Source organism: Elephas maximus, chromosome 12 (assembly GCF_024166365.1).
Source record: "Elephas maximus indicus isolate mEleMax1 chromosome 12, mEleMax1 primary haplotype, whole genome shotgun sequence".
NCBI lineage: Eukaryota > Metazoa > Chordata > Mammalia > Proboscidea > Elephantidae > Elephas > Elephas maximus.
This window is the reverse complement of record NC_064830.1, coordinates 45038929-45062986: the sequence shown is the minus strand read 5'-3', so window position 1 is coordinate 45062986 and position 24058 is coordinate 45038929. Positions and strand designations below refer to the sequence as shown.

Here is a 24058-nt window from a genome sequence, read left to right as displayed (position 1 = left end):
TAATGTTAAAATATTCTCTCCCCCCAAAAGAAAATATACATATATATACAATATAATTGGTTAATCTTTATTTTAAATTTTTTCACTAAAGAACTATATTTATTATCTCTCTACAAAGAAGTTACAAATATATCTATAAAACAATTGAAAAAGCATCTTAAAATACTGGTTATAAAGCATAAATTATTATACATCTTTTGTGATTTAAAGAAGGACATGCTAAATTCTACAAGTTAGAATTTCTGAATAATTTCAATAGGAACTTACTGGAAAGAACTAGAACATCAAACCTTAAACGTTTTTTATGTCAGCCACAATTAAAGTTTTGAAAAGCTATAAACTTGTTGACAGGACAGTCCACTCACTAAGTTGATGCTGCCACTAAAGATGAGATTAACCTGAAGGGTACAGTTTATATGCCAGACATGCCAGGCCCTTCTATGCAAATGACTGAAGTGGTCTTCTTGTATTTTTTCCCTTAAGTTTCAAATAAAAGTAAATATACATATGGTAAAAGCCGTAAATAATACAGAAAGGTCTAAAATAATAAGTAAATCTCCTTTTCTCCTAGAATCCGGCAAATCCACTTTTCCAAATCATGAAAATGGTCATTTGAATAATTCACAAACTGAGGTCATCCTTGGAGTCTCTCATCTAAAAATAATTCTCAGGCCTCTGGGACTACGTTGAGTGCCTCACATATTACCTCTGTTACAGAGGAAACCATGTAGTCTTCACCTTCTTAAAAAAAAAAAAAAAAGCCATACAGTCATACTGCCCCAGAGACAGCCCCTCAGGCTCCATGGATCTGGCCACAGCTCCAGAGAGTCCCTGGTATTTCTGAAATTAAGAAAAAATTCTCATAATAAAAATGAGGTATCTGGTCCTTGTAAAAAGGAGAGGCTTTACTCTGCCAGAGATTCAGGTTGTCCTAGTCATTACTTAATAGAAAAACATCTTTATTTAACATTGTACAAAAAGGCATGAGCCAGAGTTCCAAGCAGTTAAAACCAACTGCAGACTTTTCTAGAGAAGAGGCAAGATAGCGCAGGACTAAGGATGAAGAAGGGAAATTCCTTTGGAGAAACTCCCACCCAAGATGAGAAGCTGGATGTTTTCTCTCCAAAGTGCACTCGCCCTTTGGGTGGGCAGGAAAGGCTTACAGATACAGTGGTGCAGCTCAGCCGAGTCCTTCCTGAATGCCTCGGATCCTCCTGGCCAGTTGCACATCCTTTGGATAAAGAGTAACGCGGCCGGCATGTAAGGAGAGGAGATATGCATCCTCAAAGAGGTGAACTAGAAATGCTTCTGCCGCCTGAGAATAGAAAGAGAAAGGCTAACACAGATGAGGGGGTACGGACTGCTTTTTTTCTTCAGGACCTGCTAACTTAGTCTCTGAGGGCTCAAAGACTGTAAGAAAGGTTATTCACAGAATGAGACTAAACTGTGCCTGGGAGTTTTGCTGCCATCAAACAAGGATCCAGCTTCCAAAATCTTGGGTGTTAACTTCTTGCTCTTTTCAAGGGGACAAGATTCAGCTTGTGACAATCTAGTCAGCCATGTCCTGATCAAAATTTGTTGCCATCAAGGCCATCCTGACTCACAGTGACTCTACAGGACAGAAGAGAAATGCCTCATAGGGTTTCCAAGGCTGTAATCTTCATGGAAGCAGGCTGCCACATCTTTCTCTCACAGAGCGGCTGGTGGGTTTCAATCACCAACCTTTCAGTTAGCAGCCAAGCACTTTAACCACTGTGCCACCAGGGCTCCTTATGTCCTGGTAAGCATGTGGAATTCAAGAAGTCCTCCTTTCCCACACCCACCCCTCACCCAACTGTGCCTTGCCCTTTCTTACCTCTTGCAGGGCCAACAGGGCCTGGGCTTGCCAATTGAAGTCCACACCACGAGTGAAAAAAGCACATACTTCTCTTGCCTGCGAAGGAGTTGGGATAGGGACGAGTGGAGAAGGGGAAAGGGAGAGGAGTAGAGCGTAAAAGAGATTCAAAGGAAGACGACTCTCTCCAAGAGTTTCCAATGAATTCTCATTTTCATTATTCCTTCCTGGCAGGACCTAACTCAGTAGCAGTGACTACAGGAACTGATATGTCTCCCATTGGTGGTGGGGAGGGAGATGAGGACGTCATCTCTCAGGGTAGGGAAAGAAACCAAAAGGTGGGTAGATGAAAGAATTTCTATTTATATAATCAAAGAGCCCAGTTTCAAAGATACTGGGGGTTAGAAATTAATTCCATAAAGAATTAGAAGGTAATTTTGGAGGGCTCATGTTTTCAGAAGATGAAGAGTATCCCCTACCAGATTAGAAAAGAGGTCCCTCAACATTCAGGCAGGAGATAGTAAGCTCCTGGATACCTGGGAAATCTAAAGAAAGTAGGGTGGCATAGGGGTTGGCAGACAGTTCCCTGGAGCTCACCAGGAGGCCGAAGGGCCTCTTCCTTAGCAATAGGTCTGTGCTCTTCTGAAGCTTTCGGATCTCCTTCAAAACCCGAGGTCTCCACTGGCCACGCCGACGAGAGGAAGCGCCTGGGCAAAAGAGTTGGGTCATAAAAGTCCAGTGGAAAATAAGTAGTGCCTCACAGCCTGGCTGAGACAGGGAAGCTGTGAAATCATTAGACAGTGCTATGCTCCACAACAGCAGAGGTTTTTGTCTATTTTATTCTCTGCTATTATCCCCAGTACCTAGGAAACAACAGATAGGCGCCAAACGAATATTTGCTAAGTGAATGCATCAATGATCCTTTGAGGTTTATCTCAAATGCCAACTCTCCCATGAAACCTTTCCAAAATCCTGATCCCCTCCAAACTGATGAGTAGTCTCCCTCCTCTGGGTCCTACAAGACTGTGCATCTCTTAAGCCTTACCCACTTAGATTGGAAACTCAGTTATTTTTAGTTTTCTATTGAGCTGGAAGGAATCTGAGAGAGTGTCTAGTACAATTTCCTTGTCTTGGTTATTCTGAGGCCCAGAGAGATGAAGATACTTGGTCAAGGCTCATTGGTGGCTGAGTTGGGACCTCAGAAGTGGCACGGCTCAGTGCCAGTACACTGAGTCACAGTCTTTGGTCAAATCCTGGTTCCAGCCAGAAAAAAAAAAAAAACTTTAAAATCATCCCCCAAAGTAGAAATCATAAAATCCAAATTCTCTGACCAACTATATTGACACTAGGAATTAGAAACACAAGAATATGAGAAAATAATTCTTCTAAATAACATGTTAAAGAGGAAATCTAACTGAAATTAGACAATTTAGAAATGAACAACAATAAAAAGTCTATACCTCAAAACCTATGAGATACAGTGAAAGTATTACTAGAGAAAAACATGTGATCTGAAAATATACCTATTACAAAACAAGAACATTAAATAGTGGAGCTAAGCATTCAACTCATGTGTTACAAAGAGAACATTAGAGCAAAAGAAGTATTAAAGGTAATGCAACATAAATGAAAAAGAATAAACAAAAAATATAGGGGAGATGAGAGGGCATAGGGGGCCAGAAGCTACACGAACGGACACAAGGACAGAAAGTGGAGGGAAGAACTGTGCTATCTCAACAGAGGGAAAGCAATTAGGAGTGTATGGCAAGATGTATGTAAATTTTTGTATGAGACTGACCTGATTTGTAAACTTCCACTTAAAGCACAATAAAAATTAATTAAAAAAAAAAGTAGTACAGTTGCTCAATAAATAAAATCAATGACCAATAAAATGGACAAATCTCGGATAAGTTTAAAACTTTGCATAAAAAAATAAAAAAAATACAATCTACAGAAACTAACATCTTGAAGAACAAAATTAACTTCTGAAATGTTGTTTAAGGTCCAGTCAAGAAAAGAGAACCCACAAATAGTTCAATAGAAGGGTTTTAAAACGGCAAACTAATCATAAAGTTGTCAGAAGAGCTGAAGAGCAAGTGGGGGAAGGCAAGGCAATCCAGAGATGGCTTGTGCTGGGCAGTGGGTGGGGGCAGCGGTGGTTCAGTGGGAGAGTTCTCACATTCCACACAGGAGACCTGGGTTCAATTCCCAGCCAGTGGACCTCATGGCAGCCACCATCCATCTGAGGCTTGCGTGTTGCTATGATGCTAGACAGGTTTCAATGGAGCTTCCAGACTGTGACTGAGTAAGAAGAAAAGCCTGACGATCTACTGCTGAAAGTCAGCTAATTACAGTCAGATCCCAGACGGATGATAGGATGGCAAAGGAACAGGCAGCATTTCGTTCTACTGTGCGTGGGGTTACCATGAGTTGGGAGTTGAGCCAATGGCTGGCAGTGGAGATTTTATCCCTGGTTAGGGAATGTGGACCAAAGAAACAGAGCAGTGTCCAGGTGACTAGTAACATTTAGGAGAAAGAAGGTGGCCCCAGACCCAGGAGATAAACAACTGGCATCCACCCCTCCCCTGCACCAGTCAGCCATCCAGTGCCTGGAGGCCGCCTTTAGTAAACAGGTAAGGGCAGTCACAGAAAATGTAAAGATGGACACGACTAAAACTCATCAAACAACTTAAGAAAGCCAACAGCATGAAAGGAACCAAGCTCAGCAAACAAAATAACCAATACCAGAAGCATCTCAGTTATGGAGGAAAAAATACAAGGAGCTTGAATTCCAAGCACAGGTAGAAAGGGTAACAGAAAGGCTCTGAGAAGGTGAGAGGAGGATCTGACCAAGGGCCCGTGCAGAAGTGTTCAGTGCCCATTTGAGAAAAAACTTTTAGTCTGGAGTGGAAGGATGCTTCTACATAAGAAAGCAACAGATAATATCATACTTAATAATATTCCTGTTAAAATCAGGAACGAAGATAGCCAAAGCACTACTCTTATTTCGATATTAGCCTCAGGGCCTCGCTAATACAATAAGAAAACATAAATAAAAACACATAGAACTTAAAAAGGAATATAAAAGTCATTATTTGTAGACAATATAATGGTCTACTCAAAAATTTCAATTAAAGCAACTAAAAGACTATTAGGATGAACAAGAGAATTCAGCAAGGTGGCTGGATGCAAAGGTTATGTTTTAGGAAAGAAAAACCCCAATCACAACTGCAGCCTCTCTATATAACCTATAATACACTCATTTTTCACCCTGCCCTTAGCTATAAGCTAAACAGTTGCTATGAGTTGGAATCCACTCGACGGCATCAGGTTTGGATTTTTTTTTGGCTATAGAACAAGAGTTAGAAGATAAGTAAAGCAGTTGCTGCCACCCATCCACAGGACAGAAACTGAGGACCACAACTCGGTCCTCCTTCCCAGGGACACAACTTATGGAAGGGAACAGAGTGAGAGCTCTTGGAGTTAGCGGGCTTGGCTCAGCGCCAACACTGCCACTCACTGAAGAAAACAACCCTGGAAAGATCCCTTCTAAGAGCAGGATTGCGTTTGAAATTGTTACTGAAAGCCGCCAATACTTACGCAATTTTAAAAAGCACAAACACAGATTTTTAAAAATCCCGTATCTCCTGGAACAAGCTGGGTGACTTTGCTCAAGTCATCGGGCCTCAGTTTTCTCATCGGTACAATAGGGACAATATACAGTTGAGATAATGTACCTAAAGAGCTTAGCACAATGCCTTGTTAGTTAGTGGTTAAAACGAAACTCAAAACAGTTGCCGTGGAGTTAGTTGATTCAGGCTGATGGCAACCCCATGAATGACCGATTTTGGGACAGTAGATCACCAGGCCTTTCTTCCGAGCTGTTAGGGGTAAGGGCTCAATAAACAATAAAGAGAATGCAGTCCTTTCCTTGTCCAGCCCCTCGGCCGCTCCCGGGACCCCTGCCCGATGGCAGGGCCGCTCGGCCCCTTGCGGAGAAAGGCCACTGGGCCGGGAGGCGGGCGACACCGGCTCTACCGCAGCTCCAGCCCGGCACGCGAGTGCCCTTCCCTGTCTGTGACGCGGACCGGCCGTGCCTGCCTCACAGACGGGCTGCAAGTCGGCTCGGAGGGAAAGGGGCCGCGGCCCGGTTACCTGAGGGCCGCCGCGGGGCCGGGGGCGTCGGGCTCGGGCTGCGCCTCCGCGGGGTTTCCGGCTTGCGGCGCCTGCGGCGCGGGCCCATGGCTGGGCCGGAGGGGTCGGCGCTCGGCCCCGAGCCAAGCGTGCGGCCCCACTCCACGGGCTTCGGGGGCGAAAGGCTGGCGTCCGAGAGCCCAGGGCCGCGTGGGTCCGAGAAGCTGTCGCTCGGAGGGTAGACAACGCTGAATCCCCGTTCAAAACGTTCGCTGCGGCTACTTCACTACCGGCGTTTTTTAAACCCAAATTCAGCTACTCCCAGTGGCTGACTCTGGAACGCCCATGGCGTAGAAGGCTGCGGGGTGGACCAATGAGAACACAGGCCGGCGGGAACGCAGCGGGGCGGTGATAGGAGGAGGGCCGGGATCGACGGTGAAACCGACCAACCGACACTTGGCGAAGTGAAAGAAGGCGGGAATTTCTCCTGCCGCGGCTCGTTCGTGAGGGTGTTCTCTGAGCAGTCAGATCGCTCGTTCAGTGTGACCGCTGGTCAAAGCCCCAAACCGAACTCACTGCCGTGGAGTCGGTTCAGACTCGTAGCCACCCCATAGGGTTTCCAAGGCTGTAAATCTGTAAAAAGCAGTTGGCCACATCTTTCTCCCACAGAGCCGCTGGTGGTTTCAAACCGCCAACCGTTCAGTTGGCAGTGAATCGCCTTAATACTGTGCCACCAGGGCTTCGATGCTCAAACAGAGCAAGCTCAATTTGAAAAATGCGTTTGTAGAACGCGTTTCTCTAAAAAAAAATTACTTTCCTTAGACATTTTATGTTTGGCCCTATCAACCCTGTAAATTAGCATTTGAAGATGAGGAAAGTGAGGTCCACAGGGAGTACGCAGTGACGTCACTGGGAGCAGGGTTGAGGGGTGGGAAGTGCTGACTCTACCAGGTGACACTGCCGGAGAAGGTGACACCAAAATGACTGTCTATAAAATTTTTGCGCAGTGTTTCAGCAGAAATTTATTATTTTATTTAAAAAATCCCTGTAGTTATAACAACAAAAACTTTTTTGTAAGCCCAGCTTATATGTATCAATATATCTACAAGGCTGAAACTCCATGCTAATTTACTTTCTGAACGTGCAAACGCACTCTTGAAGCCCCGGTGGCTCAGTGGTTAAGTGTTTGGCTGCTAACCAACAGGTTGGAAGTTCGAATCCACCAGCCACTCCTTGGAAACCCTATGGCTCAGTTCTACTCTGTCCTGTAGGATCATTATGAGTCAGAATCCACTCAAGAGTAATGGGTTTGGTTTGGGGTTAATGCACTCCGGTCAGAGCTGTCATTGTTATCCAATTATGATGACGCTTGGAATCACGTAGTTTTGTCTATACCGTGCAACAAGGATGTGCTGTTGTTTTCATTGTTGCCAGTGTTTTTATAGTCGTCGATTTTGTCAAATTTTCTGATATTTTAGCTACAATATTGTGGTAATTAGTATTTGTGAACCTATATCAAAACATTTTTTGAGAATGAAGTAGTAACTAAAGGAAAAGAAGTAGTGATATACAGAATTACGATTTACAAGTAGCATGAGTACAAAAACATTACTGTGGATTCTGTATGGTCTGGTACAGGATGAGGTCCATGCAGGGTGAGGGGTGACACTATGAGTTACTGCACTGGGTGACACTAACCCACGTAATGCACTCTTGTTCTTTTAAGAATAGTCCTTATCCCTGATCCATTAGAAAAGCTCAATAAAGGCAGCTGCCATGCCTATAACTACTGGGGAAGCTCCCTCTACAGAGGATGCCTTCTCATGGGAATTGACATCCATGGCACCCAGCAAGTAAGAAGCATGAGGAATTCCCCAGTCTGAGGCAGCAGCACAGTATCCCTCACAGTGAGGCAGAGGGAGCTAATCACTGCTGGGCTCAAAAGGCATTCCCTAGCCACCCGATGTAGATGTTCCCCAGATTTTACTTTTTAAGGAAACCTGTGAGAAAAGTACTGCATATCTTTGCTTAAGAAGATTCTATTTAAATGTTATAAAATGTAAAAGCTATGGAATAAAAAGAGAGAAGGGCTTTTTAAAAAAAAATTTTGGCCAAAGCCAAAGTCCTTGGTGCAGAGGGGAGACACAATGAGTTACCACACTAGCTGACACCAACCCTAGTGACCCCACTGGGATATGACAATTCCATGTTGTGCCTGTGACTCTTTCGTGAACACCCTCTAAATATGACTCAGAAGTCGTTTCACTGCATAAGCTTTATTGACTATTAGGGCCCAGGGGACAACCAGGATCACCAGGCTTCTGGCCATGAGTTTCGGGCGGGGCAGGCCTCATCGCTATTCTTGGATCACACTTTTGACTTAATGACTTCTTCTAATTTCCTTGGCTCCATCTTGTCCTGTTAGGGGATAATATGAATTCAGTTCATGTCTTAGAAAAAAAGGGGATTTAATTTTCTACACTTTGCTTTCTTGCATTTTCTAAATGATCCACACTGAGCTTGTACTATAATCAGGAAAAATATTAATTAAAAAATCAGTGATTTCAATTATGCACATGTTACAGTGTTTAAGAGTGTGGTCTTTTGAAGTAAGGGAAGTCAGACCTGCCCCTAGGTGTGAAGGCAAGTTACTGAATTTCTCTAAGCTTCAGTTTTCTCATCTGTAAATGGGGATAATAAGAGTCATCTAGAGGTATTTGAGAGTGTGAAACAGAATAATGCGTAAGAAAAAAATTAAAGCAGTCAGCAAGCACTGAAGTGGTGATGCAAACCTTTGCTGAAGGTTTGAATTGTGATGAAGTGTTGACAAGAAGGAAGAACAAGCATTTGCTAAAGCTATTATCATGAAAATGATGAGGGATATGACACCGCGCCATGAAGAGGGAATTGGGGGAAACTCTTGGGTGGAGGGTATTGAGGTTGAGGGTATTTGGGAGTCTTCCTCAAGAAGGTAGAGCAGAATCATGGTGATTGGGAGGGATTTGGGAAGGTGGGACTGAGGGGACGGAGGAATGGTGTGTCAAACAAAGATCACAGCCTGAGAAGAGGCAAACCAGCGGAGGTCATTTGGAGAGCAAAGGTTACCCTGTTTGGCTAGATGTAGGGATGGGCGATTAGTGACCTCATCAGAAGAAGGTGGATGGGGACTAGAGGGTGAGGGTGTGGGGGTTGATGGAACCTGTGTAATCTCAGGAAAGTCACTGTTACTTTGCTGAGCCACAGATTCGTTATGCATTTTTCTTTTTTTTTAATTAGGTTGCTAAGTCAGATCTAACATTACTTGTTCTATGACTACACAATTTCTCTGACAGGACAGTGGGGAAGACGGGAAAGGACATTAGGGTACAATATCTAAAACTCAGAAATTTAATTCTGCCCTCTCAGCTAGAGTACAAGCTGCCCACTAATTAAGTAAAACATTTCTCAGACACCATACGACCTCTGGAAACCCTGGTGGTGTGGTGGCTAAGTGCTGCAGCTGCTAACCAAAAGGTTGGCAGTTCACATCCACAGGCGCTCCTTGAAAACTCTATGGGGCAGTTCTACTCTGCCCTATATGGTTGCTATGAGTCAGAATCTACTCAATGGCAATGGGTTTGGTTTTTTGGTTTATCCCCTCTCCCCCAGCTGTGTGGCTGAAGACAGCAGGGGGAGAATTGAAAGAGTGGAGAGGAGGACCAGCTAGTGGTAATGCACTCTTATAAATTCTCTTAGCTAAGGAAAGTGAATTTTTATTAGCCCTAGATGGGGCAAGTGGTTTGCGATTGGTTGCTAACAGAAAGGTTGGCTGTTCAAACCCACCCAGGGACTCTGAGGAAGAAAAAGCCTGGGGAATCCGTTTCTGTAAAGATTACCAAAACCAAACTAAATCAGTGGCTGTCGAGTCGATTCCGACTCATAACGACCCTATAGGACAGAGTAGGGTTTCCAAGGCTGTGATCTTTTGAGCCACTGACCTTTCCATTATCAGCTGAGGCTTAACCACTGCACCCTCAGGGCTCTTTCCATAAAGATTATGGCCTAGAAAACCCTATGGAACAGTTCTGCTTTGTAACACATGGAGTTCCCATGAGTCAGGGGCCTCCTGGATGGCAGCAAACAACAACGACACAGAGCTGAACTGTCCAGGATGGAAGGCACTAGCCACATGTGGCTCTTGAGCACTTGAAATGTGGTTGCTCAATCTGAAGTGATGTAAGTGTGAAATACATACTGAGTTTTGAACACTTAGTACAAAAAGTTAATACCAAATATCTTATTATTAATTTGTTATATCGCTTACATGTTGAAACAATAATATCTTAGATACCCAAAACCCAAACCCAACCAGTCATTGCTGTCAAGTGGATTCCAACTCACAGCCACCCTATAGAACAGAGCAGAACTGCCCCATAGGGTTTCCAAGGCTGTAAATCTTAATGGAAGCAGACTGCCACATCTTTCTCCTACAGAGCAGCTGGTGGCTTCTAATCACGGACTTTTCGGTTAGCAGCTGAGCACTTTAACCACTGCACCACCAGGGGTCCTTAACATCTTAGATATATTGCATTAAATAAAATATATTAAAATTAATTTTATTTGTATCTTTTTACTTTTCTAATGTGCCTACTCTGTAACATACGGGATCGACGTGAGTAGGGCCCAACTCTAGGGCAGCTAACAAGTATAAATTTAAGATTACAGCAGTGGCTTACATTGTATTTCTATTGGACAACACTGACATAGAACGTATCACTTTTGTCTGCACAATTTTCATGATTCACTTAACAGACAATTATTGAGCATCTATTATGTGCCAGGCACTGATATAGGGGGTGGGGATAATGCAGCAAATTGGACAGACACGGTCCTTGCCCTCATAATGCTTATGTTCTGGTGGGAGGGGGAAAGCATAATAAATAAACTAATGAAAAAATTATTACATATTATGAAAATAAACTCAGTGATTGGATAGAGTAACTTGGGGTAGGGGTAGTGGTCTACTCTAGATAGGTGGCCATGGAAAGTCTCTGTGAAGGTGAGATTCGAGCTGAAGTCTAATGTATAAGAAGGAGCCAGCAAGTGAAAGAAGAAGTGGGGGGAGGGGGGATGCACCAGGCAGAGGGAACTACAAGTGGAAAGATAAGAGTTTAGCATGTTCCCAGAAACGGAAAGGTGGCCAGGGAGAGGAGAGTGGGACTTTAGGTCAGGGTTGTTGTTATTGTTAGCTGCCACCAAACTGGCCCCAGGCTCATTGTAATCCCATGCACAAAGGGATTGGATGGTTGTGATCCATAGGGTTTTCATGGCTGATTTTCAGAAGTAGATTGCTAGGCCTTTTTTCCTAGTCTATCTTAGTCTGGAAGCTTCACTGAGACTGGTTCAGAATCATAGCAACATGTAAGCGGTAGCTGCACTTGAGGAGCACTGGTCAGGAATCAAGCCAGGCATGGAGACCCATTGCCATTGCCCTTAAGTCAATTCCGACTCATAATGCCGCTATAGGACAGATTAGAACTGGCCCATAGGGTTTCTAAGACTGTGGTCTTTATGGAAGCTGACTGTCACATCTTTCTCCTGCGGAGCAGCTGGTGGGTTCAAACCACCAACCATTAAGTTATCAGCAGAGCAATTGACCACTGCACCGCCAAGGCTCCTTGAACCTGGCATGAAACCAAACCCGTACCTGTTGCCATGGAATCGATTCCGACTCATAGCAACCCTTTAGAACAGAGCAGAGCTGCCCCATAGGGTTTCCAAGAAGCAGCTGGTGGATTTGAACTGGCAACATTTTGGTTAGCAGCCGAGCTCTTAATCACTGCACCACCAGGGGCCCTGAACTTGGCATGGAAGGTGAGAATTCTACCACGGAACCACCCTGGCTTCTTAAGGTCTGGGTAAGGAGACTGAATTTTATTCTAATTGCACTGGGAAGCACTAAGTGATTTTAGGCAGGGGAGTTGACATGATCTTGTTCACATTTAAAAGATGGCTCAGGCTGCCGGGTAGAAAGCAAATGGGTGGAATAGGAAGAGACTCCAATGAAGCAGGAGTTGTCCAGGCCTGAGCTCACGGAGGCTGGGACAGGGTGATGGCAGTAACCTAGCTCCCCTCCCCAAAAAAAAGGGTGATGGCAGTGGAGGAGGGCAAAGATGGTCTTGAGATACATTCTGGAAGTGAGCCCATAGCACTCGCCAATGATACGGATGGGGGAAGAAGCAAGGATGACTCCTGGGTTTTTGACTCACATAAGTAGATGTTGGAAACACTGGTGGCGTAGGGGTTAAGAGCTACGGCTGCTAACCAAAAGGTCAGCAGTTCAAATCCACTAGGCACTCCTTGGAAACTGTATGGGGCAGTTCTACTCTGTACTATAGGGTTGCTGTGACTTGGAATCGACTCAACAGCAATGGGTTTGGGTTTTTTTTTTTTTTTGAGTAGATGTTCTGTAACCATTTAGTGAGGTAGAGATGGCCGGGAGAGGAACCAATTGAAGGGGAAATCAAGAGTATTGGGGCATGTTATGTTTAAGATGCGCATTATATAGCTGTCTAAGTGGAGATGTCAGATAGGTAGTTGGATATAAGCCTGGAGCTCAGGGGAGAGTTTGGGGCTTGAAGACATAAATTTGGGAATCATTAGCACGTAATGGTTTTTAAAATCATAGCATTAGATGAGATTATCTAGGGAGAAAGGGACGCTCAATATTTAGAGGTTTGTTGGAGAAGGAAACCAGGAATATATAGTGTCACAGAAGTCAGGAAAGTGTTTCAAGAACAAAGGAGTGGCCAATTGTATCAAATGCTGCTGTTGAGAGGTCAAGAAGGATGAACTCAGAATATCAGCCTTTGGATTTGCTTCACAGAGGTCATTGGTGACCTTGATAAGAGCAGATTAAGTGGACGAGTGCAGATGGAAACCAGATTGGAGTGGAGCTGAGGAAATAGAGGCTTGAAGGAAGACAATTCTTTCAAGAACTTTTTCTGTGAAAAACAGAGAAATGGGAGATGTAGAGCCCAAGGAAAGACTGGCCTTTAATAGGTAAAGGAAGGTAGAGAGACTAAAGATCCACATACAGGTCTGTTTGTGGGCTTAGTGGGGGTGAATTGAAGGAGGGCTGCTTGTTTTTGTTTTCTCCAGAAAGTAGGAATATTTTTTATAGCACACTTATAAAACTTTAAGAGTCAGAACAGGCTTGAGAGAGCTTTGTGGCATTGGAAACTAGGTTTCAGAAGGCTTGGGGTATAATTCCAGCTCTGTCACTTAGCAGCTGGCTACCAGTGGAAACTTGAACAAGATGCTTTACCTCTCTAGGTCTCAGTTCCTTATTGCGAAATAGTGATAATGGTGCATGCCTTATAGTATCATTAAAAGTTTGAAAGCACTTCATAAAACTAAAACATGGTTTGGAAATGTAACCCCTTCATTTATAATTGAGGAAATCTCAGTCCATACTCTTGGTATGCCTTTCTTTTAAGTCCACATACCTAGGCAGAGTGAAATTGTTTCCTCTCTCCTCCAATTTAGATTTCCAATCTGCTGGAGGACCAAAACCAAACCCGTTGCCATCAAGTCGATTCCGACTCATACTGACCCTAAAGAACAGAGTAGAACTGCCCCGTAGGGTTTCCAAGGAGAGCCTGGTGGACTCAAACTACTGACGTTTTGGTTAGCAGCCGTAGCTCTTAACCATTAAGCCACAAGGGTTTCCTCCTAGAGGACAGGGTCCCTAATTTTAATTTCCCTTTAAATAGGGTCCTGTACTCAATGCTGCCAACTGTCTGGATGTGGTCCAGAAGAGGTCCTCAGTAACCCAGAGTGAGGAGGCAAGAGGCCAAACACAACATTGTTGTTGTTAGTTACAGTCGAGTCGATTCTGACTCATAACGACCCCATATGTGCAAAGTAGAACTGTTCCATAGGGTTTTCAAGCCTGTGACCTTTCGGCAGCAGATCACTAGGCCTGTCTTCCAAGGTTCCTCTGGGTGGGTTTGAACTGCCAAACTTTCAGCTAGCAGTTGAGTGCTTAACATTTGCATCACCCAAGGACTCCTACACACAACATATACATCTTAATTTGAGACATACACAAGGGAAAACGTTGTAGAGTTGGCTCAGCTTACTTTCATGGCTGAAGAAAACTCATCATCCCTGGGGCGCATCATTTGACTGGAAAGAGGCATCTAGAATTATAAGTGGAATGACATTCAGGTTTGACACATCCGTTAAAAGCTTACTATATCTCTGGTCCTGGGTATCAAATGGAAACTTCTATAGGGGCAAAACTTAGGCTTCTCATTCTTTTCAGTATTCCCAGTGACTCACCTGTGGTAATGATTTGAATAAATGAATGAATAATGAATTGCATCTTATCTCATTGTGGGGCCAGTCCCCATTCGGGATTAGATCTTATTTTTTCACTTTGTCTCTGTGTGCAAGTATTTAATATCTGGCAGTGACTCTTACCATAGGTTTAGCTGAATCCCCTGGTTCCGGACATCCAAGGAGGAGGACACACAAGGAGAAAAGAAAGAGAAAAAGAGAGACAGAGAGAAAAAAACATGTTTAGTTCAGAATTTTGCACTAATCAGTGAACAGCAAGTTTTCTTAAGAGATCTAAGACTTCATTGACTAAAACGGTATCTTAGCACCACTTCCTCCATTGACAAATGACTTATTTCTTAATTTGTAAGCCCTCACTTATCCATGGATAAATATATACATAAACCAAAAAAAAAACAAACCCAGTGCTGTCGAGTCGATTCCCACTCATAGCGACCCTACATAGTTATTTTATATAATATATGTATCACATTAAAAAAATTTTTTTTATTATAGTAATATACTTGTATTAAAATAGGTATTGATGTATTTATACATACATACCTTATACATCAATGGGTGGTCTTTTGTATTTTGAATGAAATGTTATTAACAATGATGTTCTGTATTTTCCCAGCTTCCATACTGGTGCTTAATATTTTGGTAACCAAGGCCTTATAAAGAGCACACTTTTATAAAGTTAGAAACACAGGTGCTTACCAAGGAGGCTAGTTGGAAGTCCCAGATACAAATTTTCAGGTTCTTTTTGTATATTGTGGGTTAGTGAGTATTACCACTTTGTATCTCATGTCTGGATAAGATTCTGGGTCTTGAGAGTAGGGACTTTGTTGTATCTCATAAGTCTTTTTATCCCTAGTGCTCCCCATGGTACATAGAAGGCCCTCCATCAATGTATGTTCAATGAATGGATGGCTGAACAAACAGTTCTCTTGGTTCTTGAGCCAAATGAAGTGCAGCGCTTGGGTCCCCATCTAAATCTTGGCATCTCTAAACTAAGAAATCTGTGAAATGAATGCACGTTTATGGATGGACTTAAGGTCAATTTATGATAACTATGATACTCAAGTGGGAACCAATATATAGCATTATTACTAAAAATTAAAATTCACAGTAGTCTTTGTACAAAATAGGGCATGGTATACAGAGGAAAAAGTGAGGAGGAACTTGGAACCAACTCAGATACAGTCAAGCTTCTCACTTCCATGCCCACGGCAGATAGTGTGTGGTGAGCCCCAGTCCTAGAGGCGAAATAGAACTTGAATTTTAGTGAACTCTTATCTGGAAAACTCTAGTGAATAAAGCTTTTTTCTTGGGACAGAGGCTAAGGTCCATCTCATCCCCTGGCCACCTTCCTTGGAGGGTCTGTGCACATATGTTACAGAGACTTCAGTCCTCATAAGTATCCTGCTTATGTACTTGGCCAAACACATCTTCCAGTTCCATCACCATGCCTGTTGTCAGGGCTTCTCTGTGGTCTGAGCTTTCACCACAGAGGGGCCAGAACAATGCTATATGCCTCATGAGGGATCAACAAACAGGTCTTTCTAATCGAAGAACACAGGCAGGACAGACAACAGCAGGCCTAGAAGGCGCTCAGTAGATGTTGGGCTCCCCCGACCCCTGTGGCAAACAGCTCCAGAGTCCTTCCCTCGCACCTTCCTGGCAGCGCTATGTCTCTCCTGGTCCCTGCAGCTGGCCTTTTGGGGTTGAACGGCTTCCAGGGAGGCTGACATCAGTGTGGGGAGGATAGGTACTTACACATATCTGTGCAGGAGCCAAAGCAGTCGTCGGCCACCGGGGAATAAATCCATCAGCCGAGAAAGAGAGAGACAGAGACAGAGTCAGTTATTTGGTAAAAATGAAGAGACAAATATACACGTGTCAATCACTCTTCTTCATGGGTAAGGGGAGCAAACGGGTTCGTGATCTCTGTGGTTTGTCCTGGCTGTGGTGTGATAGCCAGTGAGGGGTTGGAGTCCTGGAATTAAGACTGGCTGACTCTGCTACTTCCTAATTGTGTGACTCAGAGCTCAGTATTCTTACTTTTAGATGTGGGGGTTATAGGCCATGCCTCACAAGGCAGCCATGAGAAAATAGATGAGGATCACTAATGCTGATCCTATCCCTTTCTGCTTGTGTGGCTCAAGTGGAACTCAAAGCTATGACAGACTCAGGGACAGACATCATGACGAGGATGGAAAGGAGTACAGAGTGTTCTTACAGTGAACATCTCTTCTGTCTCAAGATGAAACCAAACCATGTTTGTTGCACTCTTGGTCCCTTCTCCTGTCCCTGCGTTGACTTCTTCCTTCTCCATTGCCTTTTGAGGAGGCCTCCTTATACTTTTACAGTATTTTCCCTTATTGGTAGAAGGCCGATGGACATTTGTTTGCTTTGAATTTGGGAGCGTAGAGAAGGAACAACTAACGATTCTGTTGGTGGTATGAGGAAAAATGCACCAAGAGAAATGAAGGACTGTTACATTAGGCCCTGTGCCTGACTCCTTGTGGTTCTTAGGTAAAAACTAAAAGCAACAGAGAAGCTTCCTGATAGAGCCCGTGGCTCCAGCATGAATCTTCTCCTGACTTCCATGGAATCTATGATGGGCAGCTGAAAATTCCCAGCCGTCCCAGGAACAGGGATGTGGAACCTGGGACAGTGCTTCTTCAGCCCTGGAGAAGAGTGCACGCCTGGGCCCCTTATGAGGAGTGGGGGAGGGGGTGGGGGTGGGACAAGAAATCACAGACTGACATGGCCTGTTGTCCTGGGTCATCAGTTTTATCTCATGGCAGACAATTTCAAATTACATGTATATGGAATGAAACAAATAAATATATTATAGAGCCCAATACAAAACTTCTGTTCACTTTTAAATTAAGTAGGATATTAAAAATTTATTTTGGCCCATACACCCCTTTCCAGACCACCTTTCCTAAACCCAGGCTTACAACTATTCTCATCTGAGGTTAGGGCTACTTTAGGGGGAAAGATTGAGAAGCACTGCCCCACTGTCGGACTCAGGTTTCCCATGTCTAAAATGAGGAGGGGCCTGGAACTGAATCAAGGGGTTCACTGAGGGCAAGACATGTGGCCCTCCAGTCTTGGGCTGTTTGCTCCTCAGCTTCCCCAAGGGGACTTCTTGTGAGAGCCTTCCTTAGCTTGTCTGGAAGTGAACCAAATGGTAAAGATTATCCCCCCATAACCTCTGAGAATAAGCCAGCAGAGCAGCATAGTAGGGTTCAATGGCCACAAACACCGAGGGAAAATAAATAGGTCCAACCTCTTGATTATACACTCTGGTCAACACTCACCTCACATTAAACCTCTTGAGTTTCATCTTCTTTCTTGCCTTCTAGACCCCCAGCAGCTGTGGCTGCCTACTGTGTGCTCAGAACCAGGGGACATTCCAGGGAGGGAGACACAAGAGCTGGGTCTTCCAGGAGCTCGGTCTGGCTGGGGCAGTGATTTCCCTAAGGGTCTCTGAAATGCATGTTCCCCAAACTTCTCTGATGCTAACAGTCATCTGGGATGTCAGCTAAACACCCATGTTCCTGGGAAATCTGAATCATGAGATCTGGGAGAGACCTAGGAATTGGTTTTTTAACAAGCACCCAAATGAGCCACATGCTCAGGGAAGTTTGGGAAGCAAGGACGCAGCACACGGTGATAATTTCTGATTGATTACTCTCCTGATCACTCCTTTTTTAGGCTAATCAAAAAGTCCTTGGGGTGGACAATTTTTCTACCTCTACCTTTGCATCCATTCTCCACACAGAAACTTCCCCCAATTAAAGATTCTCCTTTAAAGTAAGAATAGATTTTTTTAAAAACACAACAATCATTCACCATTTATTATGAATTGCTTTACTTATTAATTCCACTTGAGATTGTTGAGCTGCCTGTGGGTAACATGGGAAAATACAGATAAGTAAAATTTGGTTCCTGCCCTTCAGGAGTTGTTGATCTAGCGCTCAGACCAGTATTTTAGTAAAGGATGCATTCTTGAACACATAGGAAAGTCAAATGCATAAAAGTTGAAGGATAGACTTACGTGGTATGTGGGAGGTTGGGGACAGGGCTGGGTTTCATTTCTAAGGAGCTAAGATACATCAAATTTCTAATTTTTCCCTTGCCCTTTAGACACAGTATTTGTGGATGTAACTCCAGCATGCGATTTATTCTCTTTGTCTTGACTGATGCTCCAGTTATCCTATCTTCGGCATGCCTAAGGATTGCCATCTTGAGTCAACTGTGTTGTTTATGGATATTTATCACTGATAACAGTATTCATCTTTCCATTGTCTACTAATTTTTGCATATAAAAGAAGGCAAAATGCATTAAAGTATCCAAATAATTCTAAAGTTTAAAGTTTTGGCTGGCAGGAAGTCCCTCAAGCTGATAGTTTGTAAACGTTTGTCATCAGCTGAGTTCAGATAGCCCAGATTCAGTACACAAAAGGCAGTTTAGAGTGTCAGTAGGTCACAGACAAAAGTTAAATGCGTGAGTAATTGTTTACAAACCATTGAAGAACTAGGAATAAGACAAATGCCTAAGAATAAACCTCATAAACGAAAACATGGCCCACCAAAATCTATGGGATGCAGTAAAAGCAGTGCTTGAAGAGAAATTTATAGCAATAAATGCCTACATTAAAAAAGAAGAAAGATCCAAAATCAATAGCTTAATTCTACCACTTGAGGATTTAGAAAAAAAATCAAACTACAAACAAAACTACCAGAAGAAAGGAAATACTAAAGATCAGAGGAGAAATAAATGAAATAGAGAACAGTAAAACAAAAGAGAATCAACAAAACCAGAAGTTGGTTTTTTAAAATGATCAATAAAATTGACTAATCTTCCGTTAGACTGACAAAGAAAAAGAGAGAAAAGATGCAAATATCTAAAATTAGAAATGAAAGTGGGGACGTTACAACTAACCCTACAGAAATAAAAAGGATGGTAAAGGAATACTGTGAACAGTTGTATGCCAACAAATTAGCTAACTTAGAGGAAATGGACAAACTCCTTGAGACACATAAACCCCCTATACTGACTCAAGAAGAAACAGACTCATAACAGGTGAAGAGTTCCAAAAAAGAAAAGTCCTGGACCAGACGGCTTCAACTGGGAATTCTATCAAACATCTATAGAAGAAGTGATTCCAATCTTACTTAACCTTTTCCAAAAAATAGAAGAGGAGGGAATGCTACCTAACTCATTCTATGAGGCGAGAATTACCGTGATATCAAAACCAGACAAAGACACCACAAGAAAACTAATGAATATAGACTCAAAATTATTCGACAAAATACTAACAAAGTCAATCCAAAAAACATATTTAAAAGAGTATACACCATGATCAAGTGGGATTTATCCCAGGAAAGCAAGAGTGTTTCAACATTAGAAAATCAATCAAAGTAATATACCATATTAACAGAAGGAAAAGAACCACACAATCATTTCAGTAGGTGCAGAAAATGTATTTGACAAAATTCAACACCCTTGACAAGGCTGCCAAGTCCATTCAAAAGGGAAGTAAGTGTCTCTTCAAATAAATGGTGCTGGGAAAATTGGATTTCTGCATGCAGAAGAATGAGTTAGGATCCATGTCTCACACATATACAAAAAAACAAAAATGGATCAAGAACCTAACATGGAGGCACTGAAGTAGCTTCTTGGTGGATAGTGAACTGAAGAATCTCAGGATGTGGGCCCCAGGAGAATTATCTTAATGGCTATTGGAGTGGATCAAAGAGAGCAGCAAGGAATGCAGAGCAAAGCCTGTTTTATCCCCCTCAGTCCTGATCTTAATGCAGTTTCTAAACCAGAGGCACACTTAGAGTAACCTCAGGAAAAAAGTATCTATATAAGAATGAAAGAGATAAGTTACCTGGTTGCAAGGTGACCCCATCCAGCATCAACGCAAGGATCACAAGGAACACCAGAGCCCTCATCCTGAGAGCAGGAGGATTTGGCACTTGTGAGAGAGTGTGAAGCTGGCCCAAGAGGAGAGCTGAGTGCTGGCTTCTGGAGAGGCCTGGGCCAGTCCCTTATATATAGCACCTGCATAGGGTGGGGCCAGGGGCTGGCATCCTGCCAGGTCTTCACTTCTTGAACTGCAGGAAGTGACTGAATTGCAATGAGAGTATTCGGCCAAAATGGCCTCATTTACTTTAGGTTTTAAGGTCAATCATAAGCCCCAGCTGTGCTCTCTGGGGCCTCTTGCTGGTCAGACCATTAGTAGGGGCAGAGACCACAGATTGTTGGAATCACCTCTTGAGTTGTCTGCTTCACCTCCTTCATTGATGGGATAAGGAGAACAATACCTGAGAGGTAAGGGCCTTGTTAAGCCCACCAGTTAGATCAGATCCGGAACTCTGGATTCAGCCAAGAACTTTCCCCACTGCATCAAGCTACCACAGAATTCAGTATAACTCAAGTTGCCTTATTACCTTGAGACTGAGGATCAGAACCTAAGAATACTTTGTATCTTATTTCTGTGACTTTTCCTTCTTCTAACATTTATAAATAAAAGTGATCTAACACTAATTTCGTACTGATGATTATTGGCTGGCTTTGTGATGTCCATGCTGAAATCCCCCCAGTTTTTCCAGAATTTGAGTGGGAGTCCCTGCCCAGCTCAGAAGGGTGATGACTCTCAACAATAGGCCCACTGAACTGAATTGGGTCTACAGTTCTGTAAGACAGAATTTTCTTGGGTTGGATTGCTGGGACTGTTCTTGGGGATACCTGGCTGAGAAAAATGGATACGCTGGTAATGAGGGTGGGGGGTGATGAGGACTCTGGTCCAGGCCTACTTCTCAGTAGAGGCTTGCACACTAGGAGGTCCCATAGTCAAGGGCTCTAAAAGGTAAAATCCTTCTCCTTGAATGGCTCTTGTATTTAACCTCTCTACCATTTCTCTAGTTCAGACCCTCATCAGTCAAAAGTAAACTGGTCTCTGCCTTTAGTATCTTCTAATGCTAATGGAACCCACTCCACGTAACAGTCAGGTGGTCGTTCTTGACAGCAATTCGGATCATGGCACTCCCTTGCCTCCATGGCACTCCACTGTCTATAGGATTAAGTTCTAAAGCTTTAGCAAGGTCTAGCATCATCTGGCTCCTGCCTGCCTCTCTGGCTTTGTCTCTTGCCACTTTTCATGTTGATCCCTTATTGCCAGTCATACCTGAATGCTTACTTGCAGCTCTTGAACGTAACCTTATTACACACCTCTCTGCTTTTTACAATACTTCTTTCCCTTCCCCCTCTCTCTCCCCTCCCCGGTCTAGAAGATCCTGCTCATCCTTCAATACCTGGCTCAGTGTAGCTGATACCTCTAAGTAGAGTTAGCTGATCTCTCCTCTGTGTGACTCCACTGTAGGCCTCTCACTGTGTATCACCTCGTGCTAGAGGTCTTTGTTTATACATTCATCTATCCTGTTTTGTTTGATGTAGCCATAGTCCTTGGAGTGCACTAGTTCTCAATAACGTGTTTTGAATTCTGATACAAACCACTTATTAAAACTTAAAAAATTTTATTATGTTTTAGGTCAAAGTTTACACAACAAATTAGGTTCCCCATTAATAATTTTTATATAAATTGTTGTGCCATTGGTTACAATTTTTACAATGTGTCAGCATTCTCATTATTTCCATTGATCTAGCTTTCCTTCCCCTCCTTGCTGTCTCATCTTTGTTTTTGGGTAACTGTTGACCATTCGGTCTTATAGTTAATTGCTAAAGGGAGCACATTACTAATGGGTGACATTGTTTATTTTAGAACAAGCAACATCATGATAAATGGAGAAAACACTGAAGTTGTTAAGGATTTCATTCTACTTGGATACGCAATCAATACACAATCAACACCCATATAAGCACCAGTCAAGAAATCAAACGACTTACTGCATTGGGGAAATGTTTCAAAAGATCTATTTAAAGTGTTGAAAAGCAAAGATGACACTTTGAGGACTAAGGTGCGCCTGACCCAAGCCAGTGATATTTGCAATCGCCTCATATGCATGTGAAAGCTGGGTAATGAATAAGGAAAACTGAAGAATCGATGCCTCTGAATTATGGTGTTGGCGAACATCGAATATATCATGGACTGCCAGAAGAACAAACAGGTCTGCCTGGGAAGAAGTACTGCCAGAATGCTCCTTGAAAGTGAGGATGATGAGACTTCCTCTCATGTACTTTGGACATGTTATCAGGAGACCTGGAGAAACACATCATGCTTGGTACAGTGATGGGTCATTGAAAAATAGGAAGGCCCTCGACAAGATGGATACAGCGGCTGCAACAATGGTCTCAAACATAGCAACAATTGTGAGGATGATGCAAGACCAGGCAGTTTTGTTCTGTTGTACACAGGATCACTATGAGTTGGAACCGACTTGATGGCACCTAACAACTACAACATTATTTAGCTGAAAAGTGGCCTGCAGAAACGGCTTCAATTCTAAGTTCAAAGGGTATCTCAGGGTGATAGCCTCAGAAGTTCCTCTAGTTTCTATCAGTCCAGTAGGTCTGGACTTTTTAAGGAATTTGTTCTACATTTTTCTCCCATTCTATTCTGAACCTTCTATTGTGTCCCTGGTCAGAATGACTGGTGGTGGTAGCTGGGCACCATCTAGTTCTGGCCTCAGGTTTGAAGAGGTTGTGGTTCATGTGGGCTATTAGCCCCACAGGCCAGTTTCTTCTTTGAGCTTGATTTCCCTCATTCTCTTTTGCTCCATAAGAGTAAAGACCAAGTGTTGTATCTTAGATGGCAGCTGGCAAGATTTAAGATCCCAGACACTACTCACCAAAGGATGTAGATTATCTTTATGAACTATGTTATGCCAATTGACTAAGTTGTCCCCAAGACTGTGGTCCCAGGCCTCTTGACCCAGTATACCAATCCCATGAGTTGTCTGGATATGTCTAGGAAGGCTCTGTAACTGTGCCCCCACGTGGTTTGTTATGTATGTGGATGTATGCGCAGAACACACATACTAAATTTTTTTTTTAACAAACGTTCTTAATAAAGAAGAGTTACTTTCAAAATTTTGTGGCTACACAGGGAACTTTCTGATGACCTCAGATTCTGGTGATGTGCTTCCAAAAGGTCAAGCCTTGAAAACCCTTGCAGCAGTTCTAATCTGCATATATGGGGGTGCTATGAGTCGGAATTGACTTAATAGCAACTAACAACAACATTAAAAAAAAAAAAGCCAGATGGGCATTTAACCAAGGCAAATAAGAATGGTACCAATCTATAAGTCAGTCAGGGACGCAAACACATCTGAGAATGCTAAGAGGCTCTTCTCCCTTTTACAGGGAGCAAAGGCCCTGAGAAGTAAAACGTTTTGTCCAAGATCACCCAGCCAAGGTAGAGGCAGAGCTGAGAAAACAAGGTCTTGACTCATGAGCCTGCTTTTTCCCCTACACCAGGTGAATATCTGCCCCACTCCTAAGGATGTTTGTCCTTAAAAGTTCGCAGAGACCTTGTGGATGAAATGAAGGCAAACAAATTTTAAAGCCAGGCCATGCCTGGCACAGTCCTAAATCTCTGCCTTGTGGGCGAATTCCTGGCAGGAAAGGAGCCTGAAGACTACTCTGGGGGCTGAAGGGCAGCCCCAAGGTCCCCCCAGATTGCTCTGTATGGGGCAGGGGCAGAGACTGGATTTGAGCTGATATTTACAGATGTCTGTAACCAGTCAATTTGAATCCTAGGTTCAAGGCCTCCATGCTGTCCTTCC

At 43.3% G+C, this 24058-nt stretch overlaps 1 protein-coding gene across 1 annotated transcript; it reads right to left on the bottom strand.

The window, feature by feature from the left end:
* Positions 1-219: 219 nt before the first annotated feature.
* CENPA (centromere protein A) lies at positions 220-6278 on the bottom strand. Its single transcript, XM_049902805.1, has 4 exons — positions 5990-6278; positions 2432-2541; positions 1856-1933; positions 220-1315 (listed from the first exon to the last, which is right to left on the bottom strand). The coding sequence occupies exons 1-4, from the start codon at positions 6075-6077 to the stop codon at positions 1181-1183; spliced, it is 411 nt and encodes a 136-aa protein (XP_049758762.1). The 5' UTR covers positions 6078-6278; the 3' UTR covers positions 220-1180.
* Positions 6279-24058: the final 17780 nt, after the last annotated feature.

Bases quoted from the DNA above. Each gene is read 5' to 3' on its own strand.
- CENPA (XM_049902805.1), bottom strand. From the start codon at position 6,077: ATGGGCCCGCGCCGCAGGCGCCGCAAGCCGGAAACCCCGCGGAGGCGC. The intron at 2,542-5,989 runs GTAACCGGGCCG...TCTTTTGCCCAG, and splicing joins GGCCCCGCGGCGGCCCTCAG to GCGCTTCCTCTCGTCGGCGT. The intron at 1,934-2,431 runs GTGAGCTCCAGG...ACTCCTTCGCAG, and splicing joins AGAGGCCCTTCGGCCTCCTG to GCAAGAGAAGTATGTGCTTT.